The 13222-nt window shown below is 45.8% G+C and overlaps 1 protein-coding gene and 1 long non-coding RNA gene across 2 annotated transcripts; both read left to right on the forward strand.

Annotated features, from left to right (window-relative positions):
- The first annotated feature begins 1927 nt into the window (after positions 1–1927).
- LOC136487981 (uncharacterized) lies at positions 1928–4150 on the forward strand. The gene is made up of 4 exons (XM_066485053.1): positions 1928–2040; positions 2131–2675; positions 2767–2891; positions 3733–4150. The coding sequence occupies exons 1-4, from the start codon at positions 2013–2015 to the stop codon at positions 4148–4150; spliced, it is 1116 nt and encodes a 371-aa protein (XP_066341150.1). The 5' UTR covers positions 1928–2012.
- An 830-nt stretch (positions 4151–4980) lies between these two features.
- Positions 4981–5749, forward strand: LOC136487427 (uncharacterized). The gene is made up of 3 exons (XR_010767253.1): positions 4981–5116; positions 5206–5422; positions 5512–5749. It is a non-coding gene; the product is annotated as an uncharacterized lncRNA (long non-coding RNA).
- Positions 5750–13222: the final 7473 nt, after the last annotated feature.

Genomic DNA, 13222 nt, shown 5'->3' on the forward strand with positions numbered 1-13222 from the left:
TTGCCACGTATATGCTCCTGCAGAAATTTGCAAATCAATAGCGTATAAAAGGCAAGTTTGTTGACGCTAACTTGACTAACCACTAGCTATTACTCTATATATAGTAGGCTGCAGTAGTAGTTGAAGACACCAATCCACCCCCATGGTCTCAAAACTATTTTATTCGCATCAGTTAACCAATCTTGAATAACATGCATGTGTTTATAAAACAGCCACTATATAAACCATAAAATTGAAAATCAGTTAGGTGGAAGGTTACATGTATATATATAACATTTCGCATGTAGGAGTGAATTGCAGCTATAGAATAGGCATGTCAACAAAGATGTAGACCCTAAAAGATGTTGTAGTATTATGGTTTTCAAAACCATAAAAATTATTGCATCCAAACATTACATAACGCTCTGAAAATCATACCAAAGTATTTTAGAAAACCAAGGTATCTTTTTAAAAATCTAAAAATGTTTTGCATTCAAACATAGGAAGGTTATTTTTTTTTCTTTTCTTGTATATTGTCTTGTAGTCCATCTATTCTAAATTATAAGTCATTCTAACTTTCTTGTAGAGTCAAAGCATCTTAAGTATGACCAAAATTATAGAGAGAATTACAAAGATTTATGACATCAAATAGATATATTATGAAAATATAATTAATGAAGAATCTAATGAATCATAAATGTTATTATTTTATTTATATAAAATTGGTCAAACTTAAGATGATACTTTGGCTCTTTAAAAAAATTGGAATGACTTATAGTTTTGAATGGATGGAGTAGTAATCAAGACTTCACTTATACACAGAATCTTATCGGGTCAGGTTATCTATAACTCATGGTCTCACACATAGTGGCCGCAAGAGACCGACGACGAGGGACGGTGGTGATTTTTCTTTTGAGGTAATATAGGGCTGATCTTATTTCTGATTCAAATCAATTAAAGTGATTCGAATTATCCAAAGAAGAAAGAGCAAAATTCACCGCCGGTCTTTGAACTTGGCCGGCGGTGTCATCCAGATCCCTGAACTTCTAAAATGATATCTGTGGGCCCCTAAACTTGGCAGATTGTGTCATCCAAGTCTCTGAACTTTCAAAATGATCACCGCAGGTTCCTAAACTTGGTCGACGGTGTCATCTCAACCCCTCAATTTTCAAGGTGGTCACAGCAAGTCCCTAAACTTGCCAAACGGTGTCATCCGTGTCCAAATATAATAATAACCTACCATGTCTGAAAAATGTTGAACCGTGTCTAAAAAATGCTACAACTTACTCTACTGCTAGACACATAGGGAAGAGAGCAGACCTGCAGCTACTTGTGAGGTTGAGACCTCGGGGAAGAAAGCTGCAGAGGGATCTCCAAGCCTCGTGTGGGTCACCGATGCCGACGTCGATCGACGAGCTCGTCCCCATCACACGAGTCGTGTATGTCCGAGCTGCGAGCTGCTATATGCACGAGCCGTGTACGTCCAACCTGCGAGAGCTGCGAGCTGCTATATGCAACGATCCATGTACCTACGAGCTGTGAGATGCACAAGCCATATACGTGACAATACGAGTCCGATCGTAGCCTAAACTGCCAAGCATGCGAGAGATTAGTTTTTTTGACCGACTATGCACCAAGTAATGGGCACAGGATCCCGATCTTCCGTCAGATAGTGATAACTATCGTTGTGGCTGAGAATGACACATCGATCCGGCTTCAGATCGAAAGATCGAACCCTATAATCTTAGCACCACAACTCCTCTGATTATCAACCGAGACACAAATCCGGTTGACCTCGCCAAGAAGACTAACAAAGAACACAAACAAGAACAAGAAAGAAAGCAACCAAATTATAGATGAATGACAATACGTGCGAGAGCTGCAAGCTGCTATATGCACGATCCATGTATCTACGAGCTGCGAGCTGCACAAGCCATATACGTGCTTCCCCTCCTCCTTCCTCGTCGACTCGTTCCGACTTCCATCCACGCCCCCGTCACTCTCGCGCGCCTCGTCGTCCTCCGCCGCCGACGATGCCTCGTAAGGCCTCGTCGACCTCAGGTCCGTGCGTCCAGTCCCCTCTCGAAACCTTTTGAAATCTCTACCGCCGGACCTAACGCTTGCCTCCGCCTCGGTAACCCTAACTCCCAGATTCACGCCTCAAATGGCGCAAGCGGAAGCGCAACGCGGACGCGTCCCCGTCCAAGCCCTCCACCTCGGCCGCCGCCGCTGTGGCCGACCACTCCTCCGACTCCGACTCCGCCGACGAGGACGCCGCCGTCCACGGCGCGGTGGGGGACAGGGCAGCCGGCGACGACGACGATGCTCCCGCGGCGTCCGAAGACCCCGCGCTCGCCCTCCGTGAGGCCGAGGTGCTACCCTCGGCCGAGGCCATCTCTGCGTTCCCCGCCGCCAAGCGTCGCGTGGTCAACCGGCCGCATCCGTCCGTCCTCGCGCTGCTCAAGGCCGAGCGATCCGCTTCTTCCGGCGATGTCCCGACCGTGGCACCGCCGACGCTAGAGAACATCTCGCACGGGCAGCTGCAGGTGCTGTCCGGGGTGCTTCCGGACCACCCGTCCCTTGGTACAGACCCGACAAGCCGTCCTTGTATGTGTGCACGCCGCCTCCCCTCATTGAGGGGCATGGGGTGCCCAAGCAGTTCCAGGGTCGCCTCCATGTGGTGCCCAAGCACTCAGGTTTGTTCTCTACGTAAACACGGATCACTGAGCTGTGCTGGAAAAATGCGCTAATTTAAGTAAACTATGCATTTTGCTTTGTAATTTGTAGATTGGTTCTCCCCGGGGACAGTTCATACACTACCGGAGACGGCTTCTTTGTCGAGTGTCCCAGACTTTGCCGAGTGCTTTTTATGGGTGCTCGGCAAAGAGGCTCATGTCTTCCCATTCCGCCCAGTGATAGAATAAAAAAGACAAACCTTGTTTTTCCAAAAATCCCTAAAAAAAAGAAGAAAGTATCCCTCTTTCTATAAGATTTAATGAAAATTAATAAATCTTTTAATATAATTGCTATGCTTAGTGTGTGACTCGTTAGTTTTTTCTTTAGGGTCAAAAATAAAAAAAAATTGTCTGAACCCTACTAAAAATAGAAAAAAAACGAGTGTCATAAAGAAAGCACTCGGCAAACAAATGACACTCGGCAAAGAGGTGGTTTGCCGAGTGCCGAGCACTCAGCAAACAATAACACTCGGCAAAGACCAGGTTTGCCGAGTGTCCGGCAAAGGACCACCGCCGTTAACGGTCGACAGCCGCCGTTAACCCTTTGCCGAGTGTCTTCTGCTGACACTCGGCAAAGTGATGATTTGCCGAGTGTTATTTTTTGACACTCGGCAAACCATATTTTTTTTACTTTTGACCTCTAAACTTTTTCTGCAGTCCTCATACAATACCTGGTACTACATGTTCCAATGTGGCACATTTCTCAGACTTTTTTCTATATTTCTTTAATTTATTTCATTTAATTGAATTTTCTTGGATAATTCAAATTATAACTGCTAGTTATTCGAATAATGAAAAAAATGAATGGAAAAATGATATTCATGTTATTTAGTATAATGTGAGACCACCAATTTTGAACATCTTGTTCACGAAACATGACCACGAACTCGCGGTCGAGTTGTTTTTAAATTCTATAAAAAGCAAACAAAGTCCGAAAATCATAAAACTTGTCAAGATGTCATGATATCATATGTGGAGGTTGTAATAAAAATTTGAGGAGGTTTTGCGCAATTTGAAGAGACCGCGCCAGCGCCGTCGCTGCCGCCCGCGCTCGCGCCTGCCCGCGCCAGCCCTGCCCCCGCCCGCGCCGCCGCCGCCACCCGCGCCCGCACCGCCGGAGGAGGAGGAGAAAGAGAGGAGGAGGAGGAGAGGAGGAGAGGAGGAAGGAGGAAGAGAAGGAGGAGGAAGAAGGAGGCCGCCGAAGCAACGGCGCCTTCGCCCTCGCGCGCTCCTGCAGTGGCGCCACAGCAACGCCGTCGGGGCACGGCATGGCCCCGCAGCAGCGGCGACCCGCATCCAGCCATCTCGGTCGTGGCAGCGCAGTCCTGCAGCAGCTGCGCTCCCTCGCAGCTTTCTCCGAGCTGAATGGTCACCTTGCTCGTCATGCTCTGCTTCGCCATTCTGCAGTGGTGAGCCCCTATGCCGTCTCCGCCTGATGGATGTGGATGCATATATAGATTAAGATGTCTTGGTTAGGTTTTGTAATTTAGGGATCTAGGGTTAGGGTTACTGTACATTCCTATGCATGTTTGTCTCCTAGAAATAAAGGATAAAAATTAGGGACTTTGATTTCCCTTGTGTATTGAACAATGTATAACTTCCCAAAGGTCACTAAACTAACTCATACATTCTTGCTTATATGTGTTGGGGAAATATTAGACACTACCTCACTCTTTTCAAGATTTCAGTAACATTTGTTACAGTGCTAGGTGTTCCTTCGTGTACATATATTAGTAATGGGATACATATCCTGAATTTGTAATCCCTGATCCTTGCTTATCCTGATTACATTGCTAGGTGTTCCTTACATAATCTTGTGCATGTCGGCCATCGTGCCGTTGGTTTTCTTGCAGGTTTTGGAAACCTCACCGTGCAGGGAAGGTGCTGCCGAAATTTTTTATTGACAGTTTTATGTTTCTTTTTTTTGTAGAGAAGAGCCCGTCGAAGCGGAGCCGGAGTACCTCAGCGACCTTGATCGCCTTCCTCACACGTTTTGTTTATTTTGCATCTCTTTCTAAGTACTTCTTGTTTATCTGTGCATATTAGTTTACTCTTTTTAATTGCAGGTGATTCAACAAAGATGGTGGGCGGTAGGATTAGGAAGCTAACGTCCTTGTATCGAAGAACAACGACCGCTGCACCGGGGGAGAGTAGGAGGAGGAGCAGCCACAGGAGGGAGCAGTCGCCTGCCGCCTCGTCTTGTGAGGAGGGGGGGAGGAGCAGGTGCCCTAGGAGGACACCGAGGAGTCACAGGAGGACGTGCAGGAGGACGAGGAGGAGGCAACAGCATGGGGTTCCGCTTCCTCTAGTTCGTCGAGCGTCTACTTGCGAGGTCCCGCGAGCCTCCCTCAGCGACCGATACCTCATGAGAGACGCCCGCTGATTCGACCCGAGGGGGAAAAGTAAGTAACTTTAGATGTTATCACTACTTTATAAGATATGTTGAAAATCAAAATAGAAACTAATATTTTTTTCTTAATCACTTGGGCAGCAACTGGACGATTGTGGTGAGTGGAGGTGCTCACACATGCCAAGTCAATGGCATCCTCGGTCTTCTATGCAAGGAGCACTTCCCTAGCCTTGTTGAGTACGCCGGAGTGACAGGGCTGGCCTACTCGTTTGACCACTACGCCGCCGCCCCCGATGCTGCAGATCGGACCCGCAGGGTATTCAACAACAAGGCGGAGCGGGTGAAGCAAGAGTTGTGGGTAAGTCTTCCTCGCACTACATTGCTCAATACATCGCATTCATTAGACATTCTTGAAATAATGAATGGATACATCGTGTTTGTATGTAGGATTTCTTTAGATGCTAGGACGGACATGAGGCCAGGGCAGATGCGGTAGCTACCAAATGCTGCAAAAAACTCATCGTGGACATGCATTATGAGGCGCGCATCCAGACCATCGTAACTTACCACGGGACCGTCCTTGGAACAAAGGTCACCAAAAGGGACGCAAGAACCATGACGCTAACCTGGGACCAGTACCGGTAAATACAGAACATTAATACTGATTCCTTTTGAGATTAAGTAGGCTTAATTTCATCTTCTGATATGTCATGTACTTGATGGTTGGTGCCTCCAAAAATTATGGCATGGCTTCAGGGCCCTATAAAGCAAACAGACCCTTAGTTACAAATATTATTAAGTGTCCAATTTTGATGCGAGACTATCTGCTTTTGCTGTGCAGTATAACTCTGTGAACTCCATTGGGTTTGTACCCATCTGAATGTATTATTGTGATTCCTCTGTTTTTATTTTGTGCGACAAACGTTGGCAATAACAAGTATGTTTTAACAGCACTGGCTAATCAAATTTGGAAACGGGTTTCAAATCACACCTGCATTTTGTCGGGGTCATGATACCCCAGGTATCTCAAGGCACCGATTAGTTGGCATGCCAGGGTACGCCAGCCAGTACAAGCCCAAACCATCGAGGCCCAAATATACTGCAAAGGTAAGGCCGAACGCCAGCACCGAGGCCTACCATGACCTCTCCCTCCGCCTTAGCCACGCAACAAGGCAACAGCCATCGACCTCTCCGTCTTTACCTCTGGGAGTCATGAGAAGGGATCGAGTCCCACCAAGCGTGCCCACTCTGACAAGAGCAGGCGCGCCGCACTGATCTCACAAAAACCAAGGAGATAACGGTCACCTCGGTCCGGTCAGACGCCATCCCTACCACGACGCAGAGAAAAGACAACACCGCCCAGTGGTAATGGCCAGTACGGTGATCCATCGTCCACGTACGGCTCAACGGGACACATGAATGTATCCACCCATCACGGGATGGGAACCACAACGGAGAAGGCCATGACCTCAACGCAAGGGATCATGGCCGCCATCTTTACAAAGCAGCAAGGTGAACGATAGCCTAGGAGTGGCTACCAACTCCGGTACGACGACCTCGGGAGATCAGAAGATAATAACGAAGACCACGTTGCACAGGACTGCTAGCGAAACACCATCGTGCCAACAGTGCTGCCATGGACAAGACTATAGGCCATGCCGCACCATGCCGCGATATGGGCACAAGACCATGACGACAGCCATGCCCGAACGTGTGCCTCAAGACAGCGTTACTTGCAAGCCAAGTTAGCTAGGACCTCCTCTGTGTGTGCCCTGGCCCCAAACTCTATATAAGGGCAGCCAGGGCACCCTTCCAAGGTATCTACAGACAATCCTCTACAATCTACACATTCACTCCTCATTCTCCATAGTCGGACTTCTAAAGCTTCCCGTTAGGCAGTTCATCCATAGGCTCTAGTCTCCTACCTCTTTCACTATTCTTGCACCTCCACCACCCCCCCCCCCATTGTAAGAACTTCAGAGCATTCAAGCGAGGAACGTGTACTCGATCATCTCTAAGACTGGACGTAGGGCTCCAGCCTGAACCAGTATAACTCCTCGTGTCATTTGGATGCTACCGTTGTCTTCCTAGAGCAGCGAGACAGTCGTATAAGTTTACTAGCTTGTTTACAAAACACCGACATATTTATTACTATATGGGATGCACCAATTAATTTCAAAAAGAAATGAGGGGGAAAAAGGAGATGAAAGTGCATTTTCCCCGTTGTGGGTTTTGGTGTATTGATGACATCCAAATTAGTGACTAATGAGCATCTATGAGATATACATTGCAGCTTTTGTCCCTTGAAAGATTTAAAGAGATGTTTTGGTTGAAAAGGTGTCCATCAATTCTTGAAGTAAAGCTCTTATGTCCTGCATTTGGAATCTTATAGCCTTAACACTATCAACACGACTCTCCCAACGAGTAGACGACAATGCCTTGAGAGTCAAACCTGATATGTTATCTTTCAAAATTTGCCATCTCTTAGTGGACTTAGCAAATATTGTATAGATACGCTAGATTAAAAAAACTCGGGCTACGAGGGGGCAGACACCCCCGAGCTATTTTGCTTAAGGTAGAGGACTCTCGTCTCGGCCCGAGAAAACCCCCAAACCTCATATCCCACCCGCACACAGGGGCCCGTTACCCGGTGAGTGGGCTGGTCCATTTACCTGTGCTTTGGGAACGTGGAATAGGCGAGGGGATTTTTTTAAACCTCTGACCCCGAGATCGCCCCCGTGGGGGTTCGAACCCAGATCGGCATGGTGGGAGCCGGACATCCTCTCCAACTGGACTAGGAGTCGTTCCCGATGAAAACGGATCAGATACGGACGGATATCACCGATATTACATTTATTTTCATATTTCTGTCCGGATTCGGATTCGAATACGGATAGTGTCAACTATGTCGGATAGGATACGATTGGATATCGACATCATAAATATGCGATTTGAGTATTCGGATATGGATACGGTATCGGATGTTGGATATCCAGACTCGGATACGGACAGATCTCAACCCCTCTAAATGGATTCGGTTTCGAATACGGTCGGAAAATATTCGTACCGTTTTCATCCCTACCTATAGATACGCTGAATTATTCCAAAAAAATCTTTTGCTTTACCACAACTTTTTGACATATCACATAGTGTCAAATTAAGACTCTGACAACCACAAGCAGAATAAAAGGCCCTAGGATTGATATCCAAAAGTTTCTTTTGCACCCTGTTTTCCCCTTTCATAATTGATCCATTATCATATCCTTGTCCTCTCACATTGTCAATATCAAGGTCAAGATCCTTCGGTTCATTCCGTAAAACATCAAACAATCCTTACCCCGTTGTATCATTTATGTCATAAAAACCTAAATGATTCCTCAACGCAGACAGAATCTGAAGAAGTATCAACATATCTAATGATCAAAGACATTTGTTTTTGGTGGCTTATATCTAGAGTACAATCAAGTATGACTGAGAAATACTTTGCTTCCTTTACTTTTCTAATTATGAAATACTTTGCTTCCTTTACTTTTCTAATTATCTCATACCTGATTGCAGCAGCAAGCAGATTGAACTCATTCTGGATGCCGTGACCAAGGAAATGTACATGAGTTTCATCATTTGTTATCCGTTTAACATGCTCCTGGATGACCGGATCAAATTTAGCCATCATTTCAACCATACGGTCCATACCTAAGAAATTCCTATTGCTATCTTGGTACAGCTTGTTATTAGTGCCACGAAATGCTAAGTTATGTTTTGCGAGGAATTTTACAATCAAGATGATTCTGAACAGAACCTCCCTCCAATGATCCTTTTCTTTCTCAAGTTCTCTCAGAGCAACTTTATCAATAGTTTGATTTTTATTAAATCTGAGACGCACTGGTTCAAGCCTTTTTTTTTCTTTTTGCATTTTTTCATGACGGGTTTTTCTTTTTGCGTTTTTCATGACGGGAATCATATTTTCTAATTCTACAAGACATGATATAAAAATAGAGTACCCTATTTCACGAATAAAAATCCAACAAAAAAAAAGACAACATGTGACGGATGTTACTGATCCTATACTTTTATAAAGAAAAATACCAATAGCAATTTATTTGGCCATGTAAAGTGTCCACATCAGTATCTACTAGAACATCCCACTAGCACATGTAACTATCACTCCATGCAAAAATGCCCACTTCAGCATCCACTAACATATCCAACTAACACATGCTATTATATCTTCATTCAAGTTATTGGCAAACCACATTATTTACTAACATATATTAAGTTGTGCACATCAAATGCTAAAAATAATGATATTTATTCATTCATATATTAGTAAATATAAGTAGTATAATTTTACCGGCGATTCCCGCATCAACGCGCGCAGCGTTCTTCTAGTTAACTAAGAAAGTAAAGGGCATGTACCTGGGATGCTGATCGCCTGCTGGATTTTTGAATCGCAGTCTGCATTCGCGAGAAGAACAGGCGGCGGCGGTGCGGCTTCTTGCTTCGATCCCACACTCCCGGCCCTTGTTTAGATTGAAGAAAATTTCAACCCGATGAATAGTAGCACTTTCGTCTTATTTGATAAATATTGTCCAATTGTGGACCAACTAAGCTCAAAAGATTCATCTCGTGATTTCCAACTAAACTGTGTAATTATTTATTTTTTTTTACCTATATTTAATGCTCCATGCAAGCGTCCAAAAATTGATGCGCAAAACTCACGTAAAGCTACCAGGCCGGCGGGCTGCAGCAGGAAAACACGAAAACCAAAAGGCCCATACTAGCCTCTGGAAGCCCAGTCGAAGGGGGGCCTAGTGCTGTCCCCCCACTTGCACTGGGCCAAATATGGGCCCGAGACTATAGGCCCTTTTTCCCAATCAATATAATAATTCCATGATGCCTCGAACTGCGGACTAAGATCAATTCCCAGGCTAGGAGGGCATGCATGTTTTTACCCTGAGGCCTTGTTCAGTTACTTACGATTCCACCAGGAATCAATCCAGATGATTAAAACTTATATAAACTATCAAAGCAAACCGGCTAGGAATGGTTTCAGGCCAGAGTTCCCCTTCAACCGAACGGGCCCCGAAGAAGCCCTTGCCCTTGTTGTCCACGCCGGCAGCGCCCTCCACTGCGCTACGGTCGCACATGTTGCCCGCCCTGAGTCCCGTTTTCTCCGTTCCCTCTCGCTGCCCTGAGCCCTGATCCCCTCGAGGCGGTCACTGCTTCTTGCGACCGGAGCGACGAAAGAGCAATCTGACAGCACCACGGCTCGATCCTCGGTGGAGGTCGACGGCAACGGCACGGCCCAACCAGTAGTACGGCCGGAAGGATGGAGTACTTTAATAAGGGCAAAACAGCACAGTGAGTGATTGCCTCTGTGGACTCACGGGAGGGAATCGCGAATGACGTTGCCGCCTTCGTCATCGAGCTCGTACGGCATTCAGTGTCGTCGGGGTCATCAAGCCCCTCGCCGGCGCGCACTGCAGGCAGCGCCTCCGTGCTGGGCCGCAAGCGATCATTGAACTTGGGCCATGTGCCATCTGAGTCACAGCCCAAAGCGTATGACACAAGGACCATGCCATGCCTAAGATTGATCCGGTCCGAATTTTGGGTTGTGTTTGGCCGGCACAGCATGAAACTAAAATATACTTTTTATATTACTTATCTAATTTTTGAATGGATTATGAAAATCATTTTCGTGAATATGGTACATAATAGATGTGGTTTTTATGTCATGACCGTAGGGGCGAAGCCAGACAAAAGTGGCACCGGATTCAGTCCTATTCACTTTGGGGTCTTTGCCTTTCAAGAACAATGCAGAACAATTATGTTTATTGAATTTTCAAAAATCCATTGGGGTCAGCGGACCCCAACAAGAAAGCATAGCTTCGCCCATTGACCAGACAAAGAAAACTAACAAAAATATTTTGAGGATCGTGTCTGAGCGGGCACGACACGAAGATGAGCTCGCGTGCTATGGTCCGTGCTTGACTTATCGTGTCATACCGGCACACCCAACGTACCTTGCATGCCTAGAGGCCACATCCAAAGCGACATGAAGAACGAGAGGGCCGTCACGTGCTCGCTTTGAAGCACGATAGGGTCGTGCTGTGCTACAAGTCCCGCCTCTACTCGTGCCGCATGAGCATTCTTGTTATATGGATATAATTTGATCTGTCCTTTATTGAACTAGATGATACTTCACGTTTTGCTGCAAAAATTGTATCGCGTTGACTCAAGAATGAAATAATAAAATTATGTAAGAAAATATATTGTTTTTATGAGGTTTTTATTAGTCTTTTCCATCTAGCAAGTGTTGTGCATTAGTCTTTTCCATGCAGCAAGTGCAATGAATTAGTACATGACGTTATACCCATTTAATGTTTACCACGTAGAACTAATTGTTGATGTGACTTATTAGGAATAAAAGAGGAGAGAGAAAAAAACAATGTGCTATATATTGATTTTGGACTTTTCGTAGGACACCGTAATGTTGTGTGATATTACACTTGAGAGGTTATAACAGTGTCATACAAGCACTGAAAAGTTTATTTGATCCCAACTGTATCTGTGTCATACCATGTATGCTACGTGACAGTCTTGGATTTTGGAGTACGACATCATCTATTAGGACTAGCCTGAGCTACAGAGGGCGCCAAGAACCGTCTCCAGTCTTATGACCTCAATGAGTTTTTGGAAAGAAAGTATTTTCTGAGCTGCCAAGTTTAAGGACCTATTTGGTTTTGGGTAAATAAACTTTAGCACCCCACTTTACTCCCTTTTAGACACTTTTTAGCCAAACAACGTGATTAAAAACTGACTAAATGGGTTTAGTCATCTAGTTCCTAAGGAGGTGACTAAAAGGGACTAAAAACCCATTTTGACAGAGGCTGCCCTTCATTATTGCCCTCTGCCCACCCCATGGCCTATATTAGGGGCATTTAATAGGGGTGTTGTGGTCTTTTGTCAACAGCTTTAGTCCCTTTTAGTCACATAAACTAAACATCCTAGGACTAAAGTTTAGCCTCGAAAAACAAAATCCATTTTCGTTTCTCCCAGGCTCGGTTGCCACCATGCTCGTTTGGGCCATTTCAACCCCACGCCGGTTGGCTCTAGTGAGCTCACGCGGCATGGGAAAATAAACCCCCCCCCCCCCCCCCCCCCTCCTCCCCGGTGCGTTAGGGTTTGGCAGCCCTTTGTATTTGGCTGTAGTCTCTTCTCTTTTTCGCTTCCCTCTCACTTCCTCACTCAATCAGCCTCCTCTCTCCCTTCTCTCAAGCAGCAACCGGTCCTTCGTGGTGTTGTGGTTGAAGCAAGTCGTCACCTCCATGGTTGGGGCCTTCTTCGAGCGAGTGGCTTCTTCTTCCCCTTCTCCGAGCTGTTGGTGACTAGAGCACTTGGTCTCTTCGACGCTAGACCTGCTTCCCCATCAGGCTGTCACCAACTTTCGCCTCTTCACTGCCTCCCCGTCCCCCTTCAGCTAAGGCCTTGTTTGGATATACATGTATCTACCTCAATCCACTTCAACACATGTGGATTGAGGCAAATATATGGACATCCAAACAAGCCCTAAAGCAAGGTGAAACAAACCTGCATCCCTCCAGAAACTGCGTTTGGCCTCTAATGTGTAGACATGTTTTAGTAATTTTTGTAAACTCTGTTAGGTGTTAAACATCCTTTGTTCTTCTTCTGTATCTGCATGCACTTATGCTTGAATGAATACTGTTTTGGTGGGAATACACCTGCCAGATCAATGCATTAGCCACCAGGCCCATCTAGAGAAACAAACATGATCTCATATTGATAGTTATGGTAGTTGACACGTGTGCTGCAGCCAAACAAACATGAACTCTGCACAACTAGGGCCAACTGGCCAATGAAACAAACATGCCTCTTTTGCACGAATAAAACCTGGCTCTGGCCACCCTGACGGGCCACAATGGTCCAGGCAACCAAACAGCCACTACAGAGCCACAGTGGTGCACCAATGTGCTGGTATGGTTTGGTCGACAGTTGCTAATTGCTGCATGATCCCACTTGCGTGAAACTTTGGATACAGCAATAGCTCCGCAGAACAAGCCGCTCAAGGCAGTACGATCCTCTTGACCTTGAATGTATTCCAAACAATAGGCTATTTCATCTCAGAATCCTAAAACAG

This window comes from Miscanthus floridulus, chromosome 10, assembly GCF_019320115.1.
Source record: "Miscanthus floridulus cultivar M001 chromosome 10, ASM1932011v1, whole genome shotgun sequence".
NCBI classification, from domain to species: domain Eukaryota; kingdom Viridiplantae; phylum Streptophyta; class Magnoliopsida; order Poales; family Poaceae; genus Miscanthus; species Miscanthus floridulus.

What these genes read in the sequence shown, in the direction of transcription:
- LOC136487981 (XM_066485053.1), top strand. Translation starts at nt 2,013, where the DNA reads ATGCCTCGTAAGGCCTCGTCGACCTCAG. An exon ending in TAAGGCCTCGTCGACCTCAG is followed by an intron (nt 2,041 to 2,130) that starts GTCCGTGCGTCC and finishes CCTAACTCCCAG; the next exon opens with ATTCACGCCTCAAATGGCGC. An exon ending in ATGTCTTCCCATTCCGCCCA is followed by an intron (nt 2,892 to 3,732) that starts GTGATAGAATAA and finishes CGCAATTTGAAG; the next exon opens with AGACCGCGCCAGCGCCGTCG.